Source organism: Propithecus coquereli, unplaced genomic scaffold (assembly GCF_000956105.1).
Source record: "Propithecus coquereli isolate 6110/MARCELLA unplaced genomic scaffold, Pcoq_1.0 Scaffold39, whole genome shotgun sequence".
In the NCBI taxonomy this organism is placed as follows: domain Eukaryota; kingdom Metazoa; phylum Chordata; class Mammalia; order Primates; family Indriidae; genus Propithecus; species Propithecus coquereli.
Window position 1 is genome coordinate 3,032,504 of NW_012149618.1, and position 20,173 is coordinate 3,052,676.

Consider the following 20,173-nt stretch of genomic DNA (forward strand, 5'->3'; position numbering starts at 1 on the left):
CAGCTGCATCTGGGACCTCAGGCTTTGCCCCCCTGGGGCCTGGGAACTGCCCAGCACCCCTTGGAAAGTGCTGGTGGGATGGCCCTGGGGTTCAGGCCAGGGACAGGGAGGCCCTGGGAACTCGCAGAGTTGGGAGAAGAGAGGTTGGAAAGTTGAGGGGGAAGAGTCCTTCTACTCTAAAAGAAACACCCCAAATACTCTTCCCCACAGAAGGGGTAGAATGAATCTTCCTGGCAGAGGGCAGGGGATCTTCCCCTCCTGACTCCAGTCCTGAGATTTCCTCCAGAGACTCCTGGATCCCAGCCGGGCACTACTCCCCGAGACACTCTGGCTCTTGGCAGCCAGGGGGCGCCACAGCTCCTCCTTTAGACTGGCCCGTACCGAAGTCCTGAAGGGGGGCGGGTGGGCACTGCTTCATTGCCCTGAGCTTCCTCTCCGCCCAGATAGCTGCTCTCCTGCCCCACCCAGTCCCGGCCTTCTCAGACATGGTGCAGGCCCCATCCCGGGCCTCCCCGAGGTGAGCAGCCCAGGGAGGAGGGCAGGATGTGCTCATCTGCAGGGTGTCCCCTGCCTGCCCACTCTCTGCAGCACGAGGCCTCTCAAATCCACACCCTGCCATTCTGGCTTTTCCATCTGGCCCCTTGGTGTCAAGTCTCTCTTTTGAACACTCCTATAGCCCCTACAACTCTCAGCATGACAACCCTGTCTCTCTCCCTCCGTCTCTCCATCTCACCCTTTCTCTGTTCTCCCTTTTCTCTGGTCCCTGTCTGATCACAGGCCTCTCCCCTCCCCGCCTCCCCCTTAGTTAATCAGCTGTGTAAAGAGCTGTCAGGGCTGGGTGGAGGGCTGGGCCCTCCCCACTGCTCTGGCCTCTTCTGGCCTCCCCTTGTCCCCTCCCTCACTCAGCCCCTTCCCCTCACTTCTCCCCCCACCACATAATTTATCATCAGGTCAGGGCACTGGAGGAAAGGGCCTCTGGGTAAGGTGGGGTGGGGACAATGGGGGAGTGCTGGCGGCCCTGCAGATAAGGATCCCTGGGCTCCCAGGGAGAATGTTCCTGAGACATCTCCCGATCCTCCTGCCTGAAGGTGAGGAGGAGGCAGGGTGGCATGGGAAAAGGGCTGTGACTTCCAGCAGGCAGGACCCAGTGTGACTCTCAGCCCTGACAGTTCCTAGCTGCATGACCACGGGCAGGCAAGCCTATTTCTCCGTCTGTAAGGGGCGCATGATACCATCTAGCTCACAGTGCCTTGCACAAAGTGTAAGCTCTAAGCTCGGTCAGTGTTGCTGTCCGTCCCTGCTGTCAGGGTGCTAGGCCACCCTGTTCCCCTGAAATCTGACCCCTGCATCCTGGATTCAACCCAAGAGCTAACTCTTTTGTACACGCCCTGTATATACCAGGCACATTCAAACCCATAATGTCATGTATTCCCTATATTATAATTAAGAAAGTTGAAATGCAGAGAGCTCGACTGCGACCAGGGTCTAGAAGGCAGAGTCGGGACCAAGGAGCCTGACCCCACAGGCCCAGGACTGGGAGTGCTGGTGGCAGCAGGTTGCTGGAGGAGAAGCTGACAAAAGGTCTGCTGAGAAATTCAACTGGGCAAGAACTCCAAAGGCACCTGCAGCGGGAGCGAGAGCCTGGGCTCTGCCCCTGCCCTGGCGCTTGCTGGGTGTCCTCGCGAAAGTCCTTTCCTTTTCTGAGCCTCAGCTTCCTCTTCCTCATCTTGCAGGGATGTGGGGCAAAAGAGGGACTGGATGCTTGGTGAGGTCTCTTTCTGCCCTGAGCATTGTGTTCCCTCTCCTGCAAAGGGACCTGGCATGGCACACACAGGACAGGCTGTGGCTTACAGTTGTTTATAGGGTGAAAATCGAGTCCTCATCTTCCCCACCCCCATCCTGTCACTTGGGGTCTGTAATCAATGACTCGTAAAATGAGAAAGTATCAGGAACCAGCAAGGCGTGGCGAGCAGCTGGGGCAGTCTCACTGCTGCCAGTGTGATGGAGCGCCAGCCCTGTCTCACCAGCCTCCACACCCAGCCCGGGCCAGCGACTCACCCAGCCTGGGCCGAGGCTCCAGCTGGACATCAGTTCTGGAGTCAATTTTCAATGAGTCTAAAAGCCTCACCTTAAAAAAGGAATGAAATCTATGTATCTGGACATAGAAAGATGTGTCCAGGATGTATAGCTGAGTCATAAAAGCAGGTTACATGATCTCACCTATAAAACGATCCCATTTATGTTATTATATAGAAGTGTTGGTATGTATGTAAAAAATGGGTGGTAGATTACAAACTGTGATTAGCAGTTATCTCTGGGAGTGTGATTATAGGGGAAACATTCTACTTTATACATTTTTCCTTTGTTGGACCCTTAAAACAAGTATATATTTCTTTTATAATTTTAAAAAGGATAATCTTATAATAAAGATATTTCCATTTATGGGGGGAAGCCTCACAGAAATATGCATGAGCTAATGAAATGCTTAGTGTTTGGGCTGGAATTTTATCAAGCTGGGGTGGGAAGGCCTAAAGTATTAAATCTAAAATCAAATCACAGGCAGGGCGCGGTGGCTCACGTCTGTAATCCTAGCACTCTGGGAGGCCGAGACAGGAGGATCGTTTGAGCTCAGGAGTTGGAGACCAGCCTGAGAAAGAGCAAGACCCTGTCTCTACTAAAAATAGAAAAATTAGCTGGGCAACTAAAAATATATATAGAAAAAATCAGGCGGGCATGGTGGTGCATGCCTGTAGTCCCAACTACTTGGGAGGCTGAGGCAGGAGGATCGCTTGAGCCCAGGAGTTTGAGGTTGCTGTGAGCTAGGCTGATGTCACGGCACTCTAGCCCAGGCAACAGAGTGAGACTCTGTCTCAAAAAAAAAAAAAAAAAAAATTTCAAAAAAAAACTCAAAATCAAAGCACAAAGAGTTTGATTTTTTATATTATTTTTTTTTCTTTTAAAAAAAGACAGGGTCTCGCTCTTGCTCAGGTTGGTCTTGAGCTCCTGAGCTCAAGCGATCCTCCTGACTCGGCCTCCCAGAGTGCTAGGATTACAAGCGCGAGCCACTGTGTCGGCCCAAGAATTTGATTTTTTCAAAGATAAAATCAACAATCCTTTCATGAGACTGGTTTGCAAAGATCAAATCTGTCAAAATATGTGATTCTTAATACAAAGGGAGGCTGGGTACGGGGGCTCACGCCTATAATCCCAACACTCTGGGAGGCTGAGGCGGGATGATCGCTTGAGGTCAGGGGTTTGAGATCAGCCTGAACAAGAGCGAGACCTGGTCTCTACTAAAAATAGAAAAAAAAATAGCTGGGCGTGGTGGCGTGGGCCTGTAGTCCCAGCTATTCAGGAGGCTGAGGCAAGAGGATGACTTGAGCCCAGGAGTTGGAGCTTGCTGTGAGCTAGGCTGACGCCACGGCACTCTAGCCCTGGCAACAGAGGAAGACTCAGTCTCAAAAAAAAAAAAAAAAAGGCAAAGGGGGAGTAAGTGTAAAAGAGGTCCTTGGTGTCCGCAAGTCCAGGTTTGGCTGCTGTCAGGGGGCATTAAGGCTGAGGGCGCCCTCCACCCGGACACCTTACGCATCTTAAGAACCAAGCCCACATCAATGCTGTGGTCCAACCTCTCTCCCCAAAGGGACCCAGCTCCCTTCCAACCAGCCTGAGGGCCCCTGGCCTCTGGAGCCTTCGGGAATGAACGACTCCCCAGGACCCCCTTGGCTCCCTGCCTTCCAGCTTTCTCCTGCAGCCACGCTTGGGTACGTGGGGACTCTCCCAGGGCCAAGGACCTGGGCTTGAGCATCCCCTGAGATAGGGGAAAGGGAGTGAAGAGATGGGTGGGTTTTAGCCTACATCGGAATGGATATCTGAGGGTGTGGGGCAGGGGGAGGTCACTCCCGCTGAGGGATTCTGCAGTTCCCAAATGGCCAGTTCTATTTCCCTCTCCTGAGGAGTCAGCACGGGGGGGTGCAGGTGCAGTGAGACACAAGTTTATTGGTGGAGCTGCAGAGAAGTCCTCCCTCTCTCTGGGATAGCCGAGGGTACAGCACCAACAGAGGGATGGACAGACAGACTCCCAAACAGACACATGGATGGAGCAGACTCAGAGAGACCACAGCACAGCCACACAGGCACAGAGACACACAGGCCACAATACCAAGATCACGCACGCAGAGACAACACCACAGGGCTAGGACACATGGACAAAGTGCAGGCATTGGGGCCCCTGCATAGACAGAGCGAGGGCCACATGGGGAGGGGGCCCCTGCTGACCTCCCCCAGGCATAGGCACAACAACAGCACACGGACAGGCAGATGCCCCCAGCCAGCCAGCCACACGGACAAATGGACTGCACGAAAAGGGGCTCATGGCCCCCCAGACAGTGGGGAGCAGGGACCACGGGCCTTTCACACCCCCACTGCACTGAGGCCCGGGAGTCCCTGCCCCTGAACTGGTCACATCTGTTCATCTGACTCCCACCACACTCCCCCCCACACTTTGGTCTTGCCCACTGGGGCTGGGGCTGGGAGTTTGGCAGGTGGAAGGAGGGGGAGAGGATGGATATGGGCCCAGCTCGGTCCCTTCTCCGTGGTCAGGGAGGAAGGTGCTGAGAGTCCGGGGCTGAGCTTGGGCCTGGCAGTGGGGTGAGGATGGGGATGTGGCTCAGGCTTGGGGGGGCTCCCGGCAGCGCAGGCACTGGGCCATCTCTGGCTGGTACTGCTCGACCTGCAGGGTGCAGCTGGAGAATCCAAACCGGGAGTAGAGCCGTGACGAGGCTTCAGCCAGGACAGCTTCAGGGTCAGCAGTGGAGTCTGTGGGAGAGTGATAAGAGGCAGCATCAGTCCCCAGGGAGTCAGGAACAGGCAGGGGCTGAGATAAGGATGCACGAAGAGGCCGAGGGCTGCACAGCATTAAAGCCACGCGTAAATGCGGAGCTTGCTTTTCTTTCTGTACTGTATGAACAGCGTAAAATCGTCAAAGAAAATGTTGGAGACAGTCACCCCCGATCGACCATGCTAACGCACTAAACTGTTCCTAGTCTTCTATTCTCTTCTGTCTTTGGGTATCAATATTTCAGCAGCCATACTACTTGATTTCCCAGGACAATCCAGATGTTAAATATTCTGTCCCATTGTCCCTCTAGAGTTACCATCAAATATCCTACAAATTATAATATTTTTGGCATCCAAATTGCATGTCTCTGATTGCTTCTTGCATCTGGAAGAAACTCAAAAATCCTTTGTCAGCTCATGAGTCACCATATATATTTTTAATAGTTGAATCATAATGTAGATGTAATTTTATATTCAGCTTTTTTCTCTCAGCATTATACCATAAACATTTTTCCTAGTTGCCATACATTCTTCATAATCATCAGTTTTAATAGTTATGTGATACCCTAGAGGGGAGGTGCCATAATCTACTAGCTGTGGCCCTATCACTAGACCTGTAGGTACCAGTAATCTTTTAAAGGGTTGTGGGTTCCCTGTGCTATTTCAGAGAGGGCAAAACCTCTGCCAGAACACCATGTTGGGACTCCTTGCCTCCGACATGCAACATGCACACATATGTGTGTGTGTGAGAGACAGAAAGTGAGAGAGACAGAGACAAAAACAGAAACAGAGAGGATCAAGAAAGACTGCAACAATCCAGTAATTCAAGCTATTGTCCATGCTGGGGGTAGGGCACGTGTGCAGAAAGTAATTGGCTGGGGCCAGCGCACACTCACCAATGGCCAGGTGTGCAGAGGCAACATGGTAGGTGAGCGTGAGGGCCCACAGGTGCAGCTCATGGGTTGCCCGGACTCCTGGCACTGACAACAATGTATCCCGCACGGGTTCAAACCCCACGCTGCGGGGGGTACCTGCAACCAGCACCAGCCATGTCTTACCACAAGGGATGCTCCTGCCAGGGGCAGCCCCCTAGCCTTCACCTCCCCAATCCTGTATCCAATCACCCTGTTGACCCCCACGATTCACCCTATGCCCAAATCCTCCCACCCAGGCATTCTCACCACTCTCTTCGGAGAAAAGAGAGGTGGCCCAGTGCTAGAGGGAGTCAGAGAGGGCCCCAGGGTGGGGAGCAGTGGTGTCTGATTCACCTTCCATGAGGATGCGAAGAACATCCCGGAGGGTGGGTGCCGTGGATCCAAGGGCACAGATGGAGAAGAGGAAGGTGCTGATGGGGTCAGCTGCCTTGTACTGAGGCTGTAGAGAAAGAGAATCCTGAGCCCAGCAACCAGGGACCTTTCAGGGCAAGTCTAGGGGCATCCTGGGGAATAGGACCTGAGAGGCCCCCGAGAACCCTGGAGAGGGGAAAGGGAACATGACCCAGGGCTGGGAGAGTCCTGGGGAGCTGGGAGGTAGGAACTGGAGTTGGGCGGAAGGAGGCTGAGGGTCCTGGGAAGGAGGGCTGGGGTGTGGAGTTGTGGGGAGGAAGGCAGGGCAGGCCCCCACAGACAATACCTTGAAGTAGATGAGGATGGAAGCAGCCAGCACCCCAAGGCTCTGCAGGAGGTCGCCCAGCACGTGCACAAAGGCTGCCCGGACACTGGTGTTCCCCAGGGGCAAGGGCTCCCCAGGTCCCTCCTCTAGTGGTGCATACTCCGCCCCCCTGGACCCGTGGCTGTGGGGGGGCCCAGCCTGGTGCAGCACAAAGGCCATTCTGAGGGAGAAGTAGAGTGGCTCAGCCCAGGTGGCCTGCCCCCGGCCTCCTCTGCCACTACGTCCATGCCTCCTCCTCCTACCTCCCCCATAGCCCTTTTTCTACCTATATTCCCAGCCCCAGGAAGAAAACAGCACTGTCCGAGAGAGAGATAATGCAGCTGGGGGAGAGAATACTGGACTTGGTGCCAGAGATGTGGATTCAGATCCTGGCCTTGCTACCTAAATAGCTATGTGGCTTGGGCAAGTCACCTGGTCACCTGTTGGGATGGATTTGATTAACGGTAAACTAGGGGTAATACTGCCTACTAGGGGTGGTTGTGAGGTTTAAATGAGACAATACTGATGAGACAATACCAGAGTGGCTGGTACACAGTAGGCCCTTAACAAATGTCTGTTGACACTGAGGTTTAGGTCTGTATCCCAGGCCCTTCTCAGGCAGGCCCAGGGCAGACAGTTGAGTGTGTGCATGTCAGTGTGTCTGGCGGGGGAGGGGAGAGCCAGCTCCCCCATCCCGGAGGAAGACCCCTCACTTTGAGCCCCACATGGTGCCTGCTCCACATTGGAACGTACAGCAGATTGGCACAGACTGCGATGCTGGCGGTCAGCAGCATGGCACCCCCCTCGATGTGGTAGTCGCTGTGCAGCAGGCGGATGAAGGCCAGGTACAGGAGAATGCCAGTGACCATCCAGAGGGAGACCACGGAGGCCAGAGCCCCCAGAGTCTCTGCAGGGGGAGACAAGCTATCAGAGACCTGCTTGGGACCCTGAAAGTTACCCTCCAGCAAGACCGGAGGGTCACCGGTCATGCAGGGGCCTTACCTGAGCGGTGCCAGCCGAAGGTCATGGTGCGGGTGGCTGGACGTGTGGAGAGCCAAAGGGAGAAGAGGCTACCCATCATGCTGCCCACGTCCGCCAGCAAGTGGGCTGCATCGGTCATGATGGCCAGGCTGTGCGCCAAATACCCACCTGCCAGGGCAAAATGGCGTACAGTGCTGTTCCATTTAGCAAATGTCAGGTAGTATGTGCGTATGGGCGTGGAAAATAAGTTGAGGGATATACGCCAAAATGTGAATTGGGGTTTTCTTGGGTGATGGGATTACAGGTAGTTTTCATTTTCTTCTTTTCACTCATCTACTTGTTCTAGTTTTTCTACAGTGCCATCTTTTTTTTTTTTGAGATGGGATGTCACTATGTTATCCAGGCTGGCCTCGAACTCCTGGGTTCTTCCCACTTCAGCCTCCCAAGTCGCTGGGATTACAGGCATGCGTCACCATGCCCAGGTTACAATGACATAATTTGTTTTAATAACAAGAAAATAGGCCTTTAAAAGCCCAGTTAACACCTAGAAATCAGCCCCAGCCCATGGGCCCCGGACCTTGGCCCAAATTCCCCTTGGTGCTCTGTCCCTCACCCACTCCCACTTCCTGAGCCCTAGGCACCCAGCACGCCCATCCCATCCATCCCCATCTCTGCACCTCCACCCAGGAACACCCCTGGGACTCTGAGCGGACAGTGGCTTAGGCAGGTGTCGGGAGGATGCTCTCCAACTTACCCACCACCTCCCCAGCCATGAAGACAAAGCACACAGCACAGGCGGCGTACAGCTGCCTCCGCGCCTGCAGCCTCTCGGGGGTGAGGCCCTGCTGCGGCAGGGAGTCCCTGTGGCAGTGATGGAAGGGCATCTCCACAGGTTTGGGCTCCTCGGGGAGGGGCTCTGAGGGCTCTGTGAAGAGACTGAGGCGAGCAACAGGGTTCAGCCTGGGCCTGGCCCACAGATTGGCCTGCTCACCCCAGGTCCTCCGTGCCCCAGGCTGGCCTCATCAGATGTGGCCCATCTCTCTCTCCGTCCCAAGGCCTGTCATACCCAGGAGCCTTGTGGACAGAGGGCCATGTGAGAGATGGGGGCCAAATGAACAGTTTAGACCCCAGCCTCCCTCTCCCTTCCATACACAGAGCCATAGAGCTTCACAGCTGGAAAGCACCTTACGGACAGTCTAGTCTAATATTTTATTAAATAAATTAGAAATGTGAGGCTCAGAGAGGGAGAGGACGTAATGGAGGCCACACAGCCAGTTGGCGGTAGAGCTTAGACTAGACCCCAACCAAATCAATTTATTAAGCTTGTCACCACAAGGAATACAAAATGAGCGGGACATCGTTTCTGATCTCCGGGAGCCCTTGGTGAACAAGACAAATGTGTACTAAATGCTACAATCCAGAGCAGAAGGTGGTCATCGCCATTAGAGCAGTTAAAGTGCTATCAGGGCTCAGAGGATAGAGGGATAGTTTAATTCTAAGGAGGAAATCAAGGAAACCGCTAGAGGAGATAACATGAGAAAGGCCTTGAAGAATGGGAAGCATTTTGGTAAAGACGGGTGAACATGCCAGGTGAAGGCAATATGAAGAGAAGCTGGTATGACAGTGTGGACCTGGACTCCGCATGTGATCCTGGCCTTAGTGCACCTCCCTCCCAGGCAACTCCCAGATCCTGCCCCTCCCTCTCTACGCATGCAGCTGAAATGCGGCCCTTTAAGAGGGGAGTGGAATGTTGGGACCCAAAAAGTCTGAGATTCTAGGCACAGAGAACTGAGGGCTAGATTCCAGAGCTGAGGTTGTCATGAGGCCGTAGGGGTGCAGACTGTTATGGCGGGGGATGGTAGTGGTAGGAGCACTGGATTCGGAGTCTGCTACACATTAACTGGGCCTCAGTCTCACCACAGGCACCCAGCAGAGGCCACTTTAACTGCAGAGTGGCATAAGCCTGCCCTGACAAATAAACGGGGCTGAGGGCCTTACCGGGGGATCCCAGAGGCTAGGCTCAGGCTGAATGAGTTTTAGACCTATTCTGGGCCAATTCTCACCTCCACCACTACCCAACCTGAACCCCAGCAAGGACAGAACCTTCCAGAGAATAAAGGACATGAATAGAAAATACAGTACTAGGGGAGGTGTGACAAGAATACCCATGAATGAAAACAATGGCTCCAGATAGAAAAGGGAACACAGCGGCAGAGTGGGGAGGGATGCCTGGGGCCTTCTGGCGAGGAAAGCTCTGCCAAGTGGGTGAATTGAGGTTTGAAGGAGGTGGGGGGGACATTTGGTGCTTGTAGGGAAAATTCAAGTGCTTGTAGGTAGATTAATTTCTCGAATTTCAAAAACCCCATCCAAGACTTAGAATCGGGTGTATATGGTTCTGGGTGTGCTTCCAGAGGAGATGGGGAGATGGGAAGATGAAGGTGGCTTTGAAACCCATCCTTATTCGTTCAGTGAGGTGTGCCAGGCAGCGTGCACATAACGAAGCCCAGCCTAGTGGGAGAGACAGATGTGAAACAATGACTTACTACGCAAGGAGAGGCTGGTGCTGGAAGAGTTATGAACAAAGGACTTTGGGGCACAGGGGAGGAAGCATCCACTCACAGGGGGTAAGGAGAACTTCACAGATGAAGATATGTTTAAGGAGACGAGACCCAGGTGGAGAAGGGTGCTCCAGACATGGGGAATGACAATGACAAGGTTTGTGGTGTGGAGTTCAAGTGGGAGGCACCAGGGGGAGGACTGAGGAGGAAAGTGATGGGCTCAAAGAAACATACAGGGAGATACATCGATTCCTTGAACCAGAATTTCCTGAGCCCTGAGATGACCTTGCTGATTTGGGAGGAAGAGAGGAAAGGAGAGGAGATGGAGGGGTCTAGAACAGACAAGGCCAGGGCCTCCCAGCACAGAGTTTTAGAGGAGGGGTAGGTAGGTTAGGAAGTGCCTCTTTCAGAAAATGCTGCAGGATTTGGTGACTAATGGTCATATGAGAACGAAGATGGGCTGGGAGTCAGAGATGCGGGTCTGAAGAGCAAACCACGGCTGGGTGGCTTTGGAGCATTGGGCAAGATGCCTCCCCTGGCCTTGAGGTACAGCACACCAGTCACCACGGTAGCCACCCATCAACAGGCTGCTGCCTTTTGTTCTGCATAAATTGGGCACTGAAGAAGCCTCATTGTTGGTGTGCGGGGGTGTGTGTATGTGGGGTGGCTACATTCTGCTTAGAGAGGAGGAAAGGCTGGTTCCTCTCCCTGGCCCTCTGAATGCCCCAACGAACAACAAATAATATTGAGTGGGGAAGAGGAATGAGGTAGTGAGGGGAGAAGACCCTGAAGCAAAGTCAGAGGAGATGTGAAGAGATGCTAGGGCCACGGCTGAAGCTCCCCCAGCTGCCCACTCTGCAGGCCCCTGCAGGAAGGGGTCTCCATTCCCTTGTGTTCACCCACTTCCCCGCCCACCCAGGTTTAAGGCCCCTACCCAAGAAAAGAGCGAGAAACACACTGAAGCACCACGTCAGAGACAAAGGGAGAGAAGGTTGGGAGAGAAACAGAAAGATTGGGAGAGATGGGGGAAGACAAAAAGCCGGAGACCCTGCCAAATTCCGGAGACAAACGGACGGTCAGCCAACAGACAAAATGGCCAGCGGAGGTGGCCCGGGAGGGCCCGGCGCGGCCGCTCCGAGGGGCAGGCGTAGGGCGCCGGCGGGCACGGGAGGCCGGCGGGACGCGGAGGCGGTTCTCCGGCCGCCCCCGGCCCGCTGTCCCGGCCGCTCGGCGCGCCTCATTTCACACCTCGCCGCCCCCGGCCCCGTCTGTGCGGAGCCGGGAATACCCCCGCCGCCCAGATCGCACCTGCTCCTTCCTTGCCGCCCCCTCGCTTCCCGGCGGCCGCCCGCCTCCCAGGGCCCTGGAAGACCCCGCGCTGAGCCCGGGCCCATCCTCGGACTGGGTGCCCACAGCTGGTCGTGGCTGGAGGGGGTGCCCCGAGCCCGGGCGCGCAGAGAGAAGGACCCGGGGCCTACAGATGGGGCTCCGGGGCGGCAAGGTGCTCCGCCTGGGCCCGGAGCAATGCGGACATCGGGGGCCCCCAGCGCTGGCTGCGGCCCGACGGAGCGGCAGCAGCTTCCAGGGAAGTCAGACGCGGTGGGGGCAGTGGAAGGGTCTGGAGGCTTGGGACGCCGGCCGGGGGCCGCTTCGCCCGACCCGGAGAAAATCAGGCGGCCGGGAGGAAGCGTAGCTGGCTGCAGAGGGGCTGGGGTCGGGGCTGGCTGGGCAGGCTGGCTGGGGCCGGGGGGCTCTGTGCGGCCTCACGGGACTGAGCCGGGCGCGACAGAGCCAGGCGCAGCGGGGCCGAGGGAGCCGCGGTGCGCTGGGGCGGGCAGCCAGGGCCCGCGCCGAGGGAGACAACGAAATGGACCGAGGGTAGGAGTGTGACACCCCCAGGCCAAGCGCCAGCCAAGGTCTGTCCTACCTCTTCAAACGCAGGCCGCCGCCAGTGCCGCTGCGGTCCCGGGGGCTCACCAGACGACTGGTCTCCGAGCCCCCAGTGGCGGGAGAGGGCTCCATGTCCCCGCTGCCCGGACCGTCTAGGCCCCGACGAGGGAGGGAGAGGCGGGGCCGGCCCCGCGCCGAGTCCAAGCGGCCCGCCGACCCCCGAACTCCCCGCAGGGCCACGGGACCACCAGAGTGGAGGGAACTGCAGCGACTGTGGCGCGTGGAGTCCGAACTGCAGATCCCGCGGCCGCTGGAGCCCCGCCCCGCGTGGGGCGAGCTCCCCAAGCCCCGCCTCCAGGTTCCCCGGCCTGTCTCCCACGCCTAAGCCCCGCCCCGGAGCCGCGCCCCCATAGCCAAAGGCCCATTTCCCGACGCCAGAGCCTGGCGGGGAAGGCGGGAGCGCCCAGCCACCGGGGTTCTAGAGAACGCCCCATCTCCATAACCCCGCCCCCTTGTCTATCTAGCCCCGCCCCTGACCAAGTCCCGCCCACCGGTTCCAGGCCAAGCTCCTCGAGCCTAGGGACCTCCCCAACAAACTTCACCCAAGGTACATCGTCCCTTGCATGCCGGTGCGGGTGTATCGCCCCGCCACCCCGTTACCTTGTGGCTCCAGCCCCTATGCGGAGGCTGGAACAGGTGCGGACCCATTACCTATCTAGAGAGAACCAGAAAGAATGTGTATGATTGGTGGTGACACGCCCGGGAGTACTGCAGGGACTCCAGCTAGAAACCCCTCTGTGGAGGATCCGGGGTCGGAATTCACGCGCAAAATGTGCTGCCAAGCACTGTACTGCTAATGATCATTTATTTTTATACGGAGACATTGGGTGACAAAAAGCTTCCTGTTCTCCTTCAACCCATTATTATCCCTGCTTTTCGGATGAGTGAACAGTCCCAAAGGAAGAAGTGTCCAAGGTCATGTAGGCTGTGAATAAAGGGCTCGGACTGGAACCCCATCCCCTTTTCCTCCCCGGGTCAGGACGCTGCACTGACGACTGAAGAGACTGTAGGTCACGGTGCTCTCACAGGAGGGGGCAGTCGGTGGAGTCCGTGCCATCTCTCTGGGGTCACAAGCCACGGTTTATGGAGGGGGTGCTGAGGCTCAGCTTGTCAACTGGTGATTCCTAACCTCCGTACCTGTAGCACCTTCCCAGGCATTACCTCATTTTGCCTCATTTTGGGGAAACTAAAACCCAGGGGAAGGAGCGACTTACAGCAAAGTCGGTGGCCCAGCCTGGAGTCGAAGCTTCAAATGCTCAATGTTCTCTGCCCCTGGCACTTGTCGCCACTGTAGAATGAAAAGGGGGTGGGAACTGGATTGTGCACTCCAAGCTGTGACAGTCTGTGAAGAGGAGGGTCCGTAGGAGGAGGGGAGAGAGTGAGCAGGGATGGGGAAGCGCAGAGGGTGGGAGTGGTTAGTGAGCCCAGGCTAGAAACCCATCAACCGTATCCTTCAGAACACACCGGGCGTCCTGAACTGAGGGTTCTGGAGATAGACACCCGCCCCCGACATTGTTGTTCCAAACAATGAGCCCGCGCCTGTACAAAAACAAAACTGGTGCACGTGCCAGATAGAGTGGTTGGAAGTGATGGGGTTAACCTGGGAGAGCTTCGCGGAGGAGGTGAGGCTTAAACGGATTAGGCAAGCTGGGCGGCGGGCTGGCAGGGGAGAATGCTAGGCTCCTGCCAAGGTTTGCGGGCGGCGTGTTCGAAGTGATGTACTGCGCCGTACAGGGGAACCGAAGGGTCTGCGCGCGCCTCCGCCCACGCCACGCTCCCGGCCGCAGCCTGCCTTTCCTCGGCGCCTGCCCCCTCTCCTGGCCCAAGGCCCAGCCCCAAGCCCAAGCGGGGCGAGGGGGCGACTGGGTGAGGAAGCGAAGGGGGGCTTTCTCCCCCCAACCTCCCCTAGAGGCGTGGAGCTAGAATGACTTCAGCTACCTCCTCAGGTCACCGGGGAACAAACTGAGGCGGCGAGAGGGGAGGCCACTGGCCAAGGTCACCTCGTTTGCCCGTGTCAGAGCGGAGGTGGGCCGCATGTCCCTGCGCGGCTATGCCAGGGCCCAGGGCACGTCCCGCCTGGTGCCGTCGGTTTTCTAAGTTTCCGCGCCCGTCCTAGGGCTTTCCCCAATTCTGAGAACCCTGGAGCTGGGATGCGGAGGGGCCACCGCGCACTCCAAGGCTCCAGTGTTTTAGCCTGGCCCGAAGCGGCCGGCGTGCGTGAGCTGGAGAATGGGGAGAAACCGCGGAGCCCTATGCGGGGAACGGGCTTCTTGGCAGGCTCAGCTGATGACGACAACAGGGGACAAAACAACAATGGCTTCCTCCGGGATTTCCCTTCCTGCGCAGCCCGCCGCGCGCGGACAGCAGCCCCGAGTGCCCGGGAGGGGGCGCAGACGCTGGCACGTGCCCAACCCGCCACCGCGCGGGAGCTAGCTGGCGGGGAAGGGAGAGGCACGTTGGAGCTGACCAACGCGGAACGTGCCGCCTCCGGAAGCCGAGGACGCCGGCAGTGGGAATTCCAACCTCCGCTAGGAAATTTATGTAAGGAAAGCTTGGCAGCAAAACAGGGTGCTTGCACCTGTTTCTCAAAGAGCCATCAAGTGGCCTTATGAAAATCTTTGCAAAGGGTCCTCGCGAATGCCAGGCCTGAGGAAGTCATGCTGCACCTGGACAGGAGCTAGGAAAATGACTCAGGAGTTGGAAGGTCAGTTTAGGGCTGGTGACCTGTATGGAACTGTAGTCTCGTAAGAACTGTTCATTCAACATTTACTCAACATTTATTCCCTGTCATGCAGCCTGCTAGCCTACCCGGGGATTAGTGGTGAATAAGATATACTGTTACCTCCCCTTCTGACTGTAACTTGACTGCAAGAGATTTCTGCTCTGCAGTCCTTTGTTACTGATTAATCCACTTGCTCTTACTGCCTTTCCTGTCCTGCCTCAGGTATCAATCTTCTCTAAGGTGAGTCATTAGGCTGCTCTTAGTCCCAAAGGCATGACTGAGGAGAAGCCCTGGATGTCCCAGGAAGATAGGTCACTGCCAGCTTCCAGAAGGCCTCCGGCAGAACAGGCCAGAAGAGAGGTGCAGGGGGTCCCAGACTAGAAGTCCATGCTGGACCAGTTCATAATGGGAGAGGAGAGCAACACCCACCACTGAGGTCAGAGTTTAAGCGAGGCTAGAGATCTCAGGCAAAATCTGTAATTTAAGCATGTATGCAAGAGTTAACCCTTGAGAGGTCCAAGCCAAGCTGAAGTGTATGGGCAGAGGCAACCTGGAGGTCCAACTTGTACTCCATTCTCTGCTCAGATGTCACCTCCAGGAAGCCTTTCCTAACTCCCCCCAGGCTGGGTATGTGCTGCTCCCCAGTTCTCTCAAGGCTCACTGCTATCATCTGAGCAGAGCACTCACCACGTTGTAATGAAACCCCCTGCTTGTCTGTCTCCTCACTAGAGCGGAGGCAGGAATTGCGTCTTTCTCATACCGTGTCCCTAGTGCCCCACTAGTGGCTGGCATAGTCCTCAATTAAGCCATCCCAGAAAAGAGGAGCTGGGTGTCAGAATGGAAGCAGGATGGAGGAGGTAGGATGTTAGCTGGTCATAGAGAGGATGGGGAGGATGCCTTCCCTGGCCCCCACACTAGGTTGATTCTCATGTCACACGTGCTCATTGCACACAACATTTTCTTTCTTAGCATTTATCGTACTGTAATTAAACTGTTATTTGGGAATTATTTGTTTCTTCATTTGGCTTCCAGTATCCCATAATCTGGTTTTCCTTCTGCTTCACTGACTGCTTATTTTCAGCCCTTTGCTGGTTCCTCCCCACCTACTCTATCTCTTAGTGCTGGATTAGCCCAGGACTGGTCACCCTCTTCTCTTACCTTTCCACACTCACTCCCATGGATTTATCATCCAGTCTTCAGCCTTTAAATACCATCAAGTAACAGCAGAAAGTGATGGTTGTTGAAGCTGGATGTTGGGCACACAGGGAATCACTGTACCTCTCTCTCTGTATTTGTATGTGTTTGAAATTTTCTATTAAAACAGATTTTTAAAAATGGCATCTATCCTGGTAGTGGTAAAGATGAAAGAAAAAAAAAAAGACATCTATATGGTGATGACTCCCAGATGTCTCACTTGGACTCCAAACTCAAATACCCAAATGTCAGCTTACCATATCTTCTCTAATGTCTAATAGACAGGCACATCAAGCTTCGTAAGTCCAAAACTGAGCTCCTGATTGTCATTCCATCCCAAACCTTCTCTTTCTGCAGTCCTTCCATATCCGAACATGGTAACTCCATCCTTCCATTTGCTCAGGCCAGAAACCTTAGGGTCATCCTTGACTCCTCTATTGTCACCCCACATATAAGCTATCATTAAATCCTGCTGTCACCCTTCGTCCAAACCACCACCATCAGCCTTCTCGATTATTGTAGTGGCCTCCTAGGTGGTCTCCTTGTTTCCACCTTTATTGCCTTATAGTCTGTTCTTAACCCAGGAGCTAAGCAACACAGGTCAGATTTTGTCACTCTTCATCTTATTCAGAGTACCAGCCAATGTTCTTCTAATGGTCTGCAAGGTCCTACACAATTTAGCTTCCTCTGATCTCATTTCATACTCCTCCCACCTCACTCCCCAGCCACCTTGGCCTTTGTGTGAGTCCTGCAACACACCAGGCATGTTCCTGCCCCAGGGCCTTTGCATTTGCTCACCTTGCTACAGATAATGCACTCTGCCAGATGTCTCACAACCTCCTCACATACTTCAGGTCTTGACTCAAATAACACATTCTCAGGCCCTCTCTGCTTGTCCTTTTAAAAATTGCAACTTCCCCCTGCCAAACATTCTCTTTCTCCATTCCCTGCTTTATTTTTCTCCATAGCCATTATGACCATCTAACATACTATATATTTTATTTACTTTGTTTACTGTCTATCCCCTCCCACCAAAAGGTAAGCTCCATCATGGCAGAAATTTGTGTCTGTTTTGTGTGCTGCTGTACCCCCAGCACCTAGAACAGTGTCGAGCACATAATAGCACCCAATAAATATTTGTTGAAGGTCTTGATGAATGTCTGTCTCCCACATAAGGCTATAATCGATGAGGTCAGAAGAATTTGACCGCCTACCGTTATATCCAAAGTAGTAAGCATATAGCAGTGCTTGATAGATATTTGTTGAGTAAGCAAACTGATTAAGGAAGAGGACAGCTCATGGGGGGAAATGATGTGAGAGCACCTGTAGAGAGATGAGAAAGAACGGGGATATTTAAGGGGGTGAGAACAATTTGATTGTTGTGGAAGGTTCACTTTAGGACAATAGTAAACAATGAGTTTGGAGGGGTAAGTTGGTATAAAGTTGTAGAGTACATTGCTAGATTTAAAAGGTTGTTTTGCATCCTGTAGGCTATGAGTAAAGCAGTGATAATGACGGAAGCATTGCTTTAAGAGCATTGATCTGGTGGCAGTATGCAGGATGAGACTAGCAGCAGGGAGAACAGGCAGGAGGCTAGGACAATAGCCAGTGGGATATGGCAATCTTTTAACTGGGGTACTTCAAGGCTGTGGGAGTTGAAAAGAAGGGACGCATGAAAGAACAAATGATTTTGAAAAAAAAATTAATCAGACTTTTAAACCTGAATTTGGGGAAAATAAAAAATCTACATCACAGTGATGCTTGGGTTTTGAACTTCATTATCTTGGAAACAGTCATAACATAAACAGAAATAAAGAAACCAAAAGGAACAACCAGTTTGGGGGAAAGGTGTTGAGTTCAGATTTTAGAGTGTGGTTTTGAGGCAATGGGACACTGGCACGTGGGTGACACCAAAACATCGCTGTGACAGCAGAATCATGGGTATAGACTGGGTCTCGAATGAAGAGAAGAGAGAGCACGAGCGGAAGCTAAAGATCAAGCCATAGAGAACATCCACAGTCAAGAGGCGAAAGAAGGAAGAGAGCCAGCAAGGAGACAGGAACCTTACCAGAGATGTAGGAGGAGAACTGGAAGCCCGCAGAGCCCAAGAAATGAGAGGACGTCAGGGAGGCCGAGGCGGGCAGATTGTTTGAGCTCAGGAGTTCGAGACCAGCCTGAGCAAGAGCGAGACCCCATCTCTACTAAAAATAGAAAGAAATTAATCGGAAAACTAAGAATATATAGAAAAAATTAGCCAGGCATGGTGGCGCGTGCCTGTAGTCCCAGCTACCCGGGAGGCTGAGGCAGGAGGATCGCTTGAGCCCAGGAGTTTGAGGTTGCCGTGAGCTAGGCTGATGCCACAGCACTCTAGCCCAGGCAAAAAGAGTGAGACTGTCTCAAAAAAAAAAAAAAAAGAAATGAGATGACGGGCAATTGGTGGGGTTGAATAGAAAGGATAGAAGTGATTTATGGGCCAAAGTGTCTTCCCAAAGCATAGCCTGATGTTTTTCACTTCAATTAGTCACTCTGCCTGAAATTCTACCAGTTACTCCTTTTGCATTAGTGAGAATTAAGAGGATGTAAGGTATTGTCTCTCTTACAATAATCTAAATTACAGTGTTTTAATCAGATTGCTTTCTCCCTAACCCTTAGGGATGAGGTCATTCTATGGAGGCAATTGTTTTTATTAGAAATGTTGAAAAGAGAGGAAATGAGAGTGGTAATTTTGGAGTTTTGGCTGCTCAGGGGAGACCGAGGGGGGTGTTTTGGATAGCCAGAGGGCAGCATGAGGGCCCCGGGTAGGGGAACAAGAAAATGGGGTTCTAAGAGGGGTTCTAAGAGGCTGGGAGAAGGATGTGGAAGGATGGAAAGACACTAATGACAATTTGCAAATCTTGTAGGAAAGACCCTGTTTTTTCTCTTCTTCCCAGAGAAAAATGAAAAGCACCTCTCTCTTTATAAAATTGGGAGGAGACAGGATAAAATTATTACAATAATAGAAATAATAATAAAGCACTTATCATGTGCCAGGCACTGTTCAAATTAAATATTTAATCCTCACAACAATCGTAAGAGGTAGACAACATTACCTTCATTTTACAGCTGCGGCAGGTACGCTGTTAGCCTGGCATTAGGTCTGTAGAGTCTGAGGTTGCAGGTCAGAGAGGACAGGGACATGAAGCGGCCTGTCTAGCTGAAGGCCCGCTACCTCCCACTCCAGATGTCTGGCCTGGGAAGGACAGGCAAGCAAAACTGGGCTGGCAGTGCTTTGGGTCACATGTAGTGTACATGCCTTGTACTGAGGGAAGGGAGAGCAAGACATCACCAGACTTCACCCATGAGAGGACATGAAGATCCCCCACAGCTTTGGGCTGTCTCCAGATCCAGATGTTAAAGTGGAAAGGGAGCTGGTGTGTATAAGGCGCAGTCATGGTGTAGACACTGAACTTGGAGTCAGAAGACTTAGGTCGGACATCACTGGGTAACCCTGAGCAGCTCAATCCTTCTCTCTGGATTGCACTTTCTTCAGTTATATTAAAAAAATGAAGGCATTGGATTAGAGTTAAATCTCTGAGGTCTCTTCCAGCTCAAAGACTGTATAATTCTAGAACAAACCTGGTGGTTGAGTGTGACAAATTATGATCTCTCTCTCCCACTGCATATGTTCTAGAGTGTGGTATTTTGAGTATAAATATGCCAATGTCTGCTGTCTGTATGTGTGTGTATTCCAGCTATATTACTAAACTTTAGTTGTTTGTGGGTAAATAAGGGATGCTTCTTGGTTTTCTCCAGGAGAGACCAAATGGCTCTGGGGGGTAGTAAACTGTAAGATCACTGACTCAAACTATGGTGGGAGGGTAAATGATTCAAGAAAAGTCTGTAATCATTCTTTGGAATAGTTATTTTTGTTTTTTCCATTCAAGTCTTGACATCAACCCTGTGACATGGCACAGATTTTCTATACAGAGGAAAAAGAGACTGTGAGATTAAGTGACTTACCCAAGATCACACAGCTTGTTAGAGCCAAAGCCAGAGTTAATATCTATGGCTTCTGACTCCTGGCTTGTGTGTTCTTCCTAATACTGTGCAGGGTGTTAGAAGAGACCCTAGGAGCCTGAGCCAAAGTGAGACCCCGTCTCTACAAAAAAAATAGAAAAATTAGCCAGGGGTGGTGGCTCATGCCTGCAGTCCCAGCTACTCAGGAGGCTGAGGCAGGAGGTTTGTCTGAGCCAGGAGTTTGAAGTTGCAGTGAGCTATGCTGATGCCACTGCATTCTACCCCA

General features: G+C 53.4%; 1 protein-coding gene across 1 annotated transcript; it reads right to left on the reverse strand.

Annotated features, from left to right (window-relative positions):
• Positions 1-4,666: 4,666 nt before the first annotated feature.
• SLC30A3 (solute carrier family 30 (zinc transporter), member 3) lies at positions 4,667-12,182 on the reverse strand. The gene is made up of 8 exons (XM_012652509.1): positions 11,953-12,182; positions 8,222-8,403; positions 7,489-7,635; positions 7,240-7,393; positions 6,469-6,667; positions 6,105-6,210; positions 5,733-5,867; positions 4,667-4,815 (listed from the first exon to the last, which is right to left on the reverse strand). Exons 1-8 carry the CDS (start codon positions 12,045-12,047, stop codon positions 4,667-4,669), a joined length of 1,167 nt encoding a protein of 388 aa, XP_012507963.1. The 5' UTR covers positions 12,048-12,182.
• Between the last annotated feature and the right edge of the window lie 7,991 nt (positions 12,183-20,173).

What these genes read in the sequence shown, in the direction of transcription:
- SLC30A3 (XM_012652509.1), bottom strand. Translation starts at nt 12,047, where the DNA reads ATGGAGCCCTCTCCCGCCACTGGGGGCTCGGAGACCAGTCGTCTGGTG. An exon ending in GCAGTCTGTGCCAATCTGCT is followed by an intron (nt 6,668 to 7,239) that starts GTACGTTCCAAT and finishes CTTCTCCCTCAG; the next exon opens with AATGGCCTTTGTGCTGCACC. An exon ending in CCATCCTCATCTACTTCAAG is followed by an intron (nt 6,211 to 6,468) that starts GTATTGTCTGTG and finishes CTTTCTCTACAG; the next exon opens with CCTCAGTACAAGGCAGCTGA.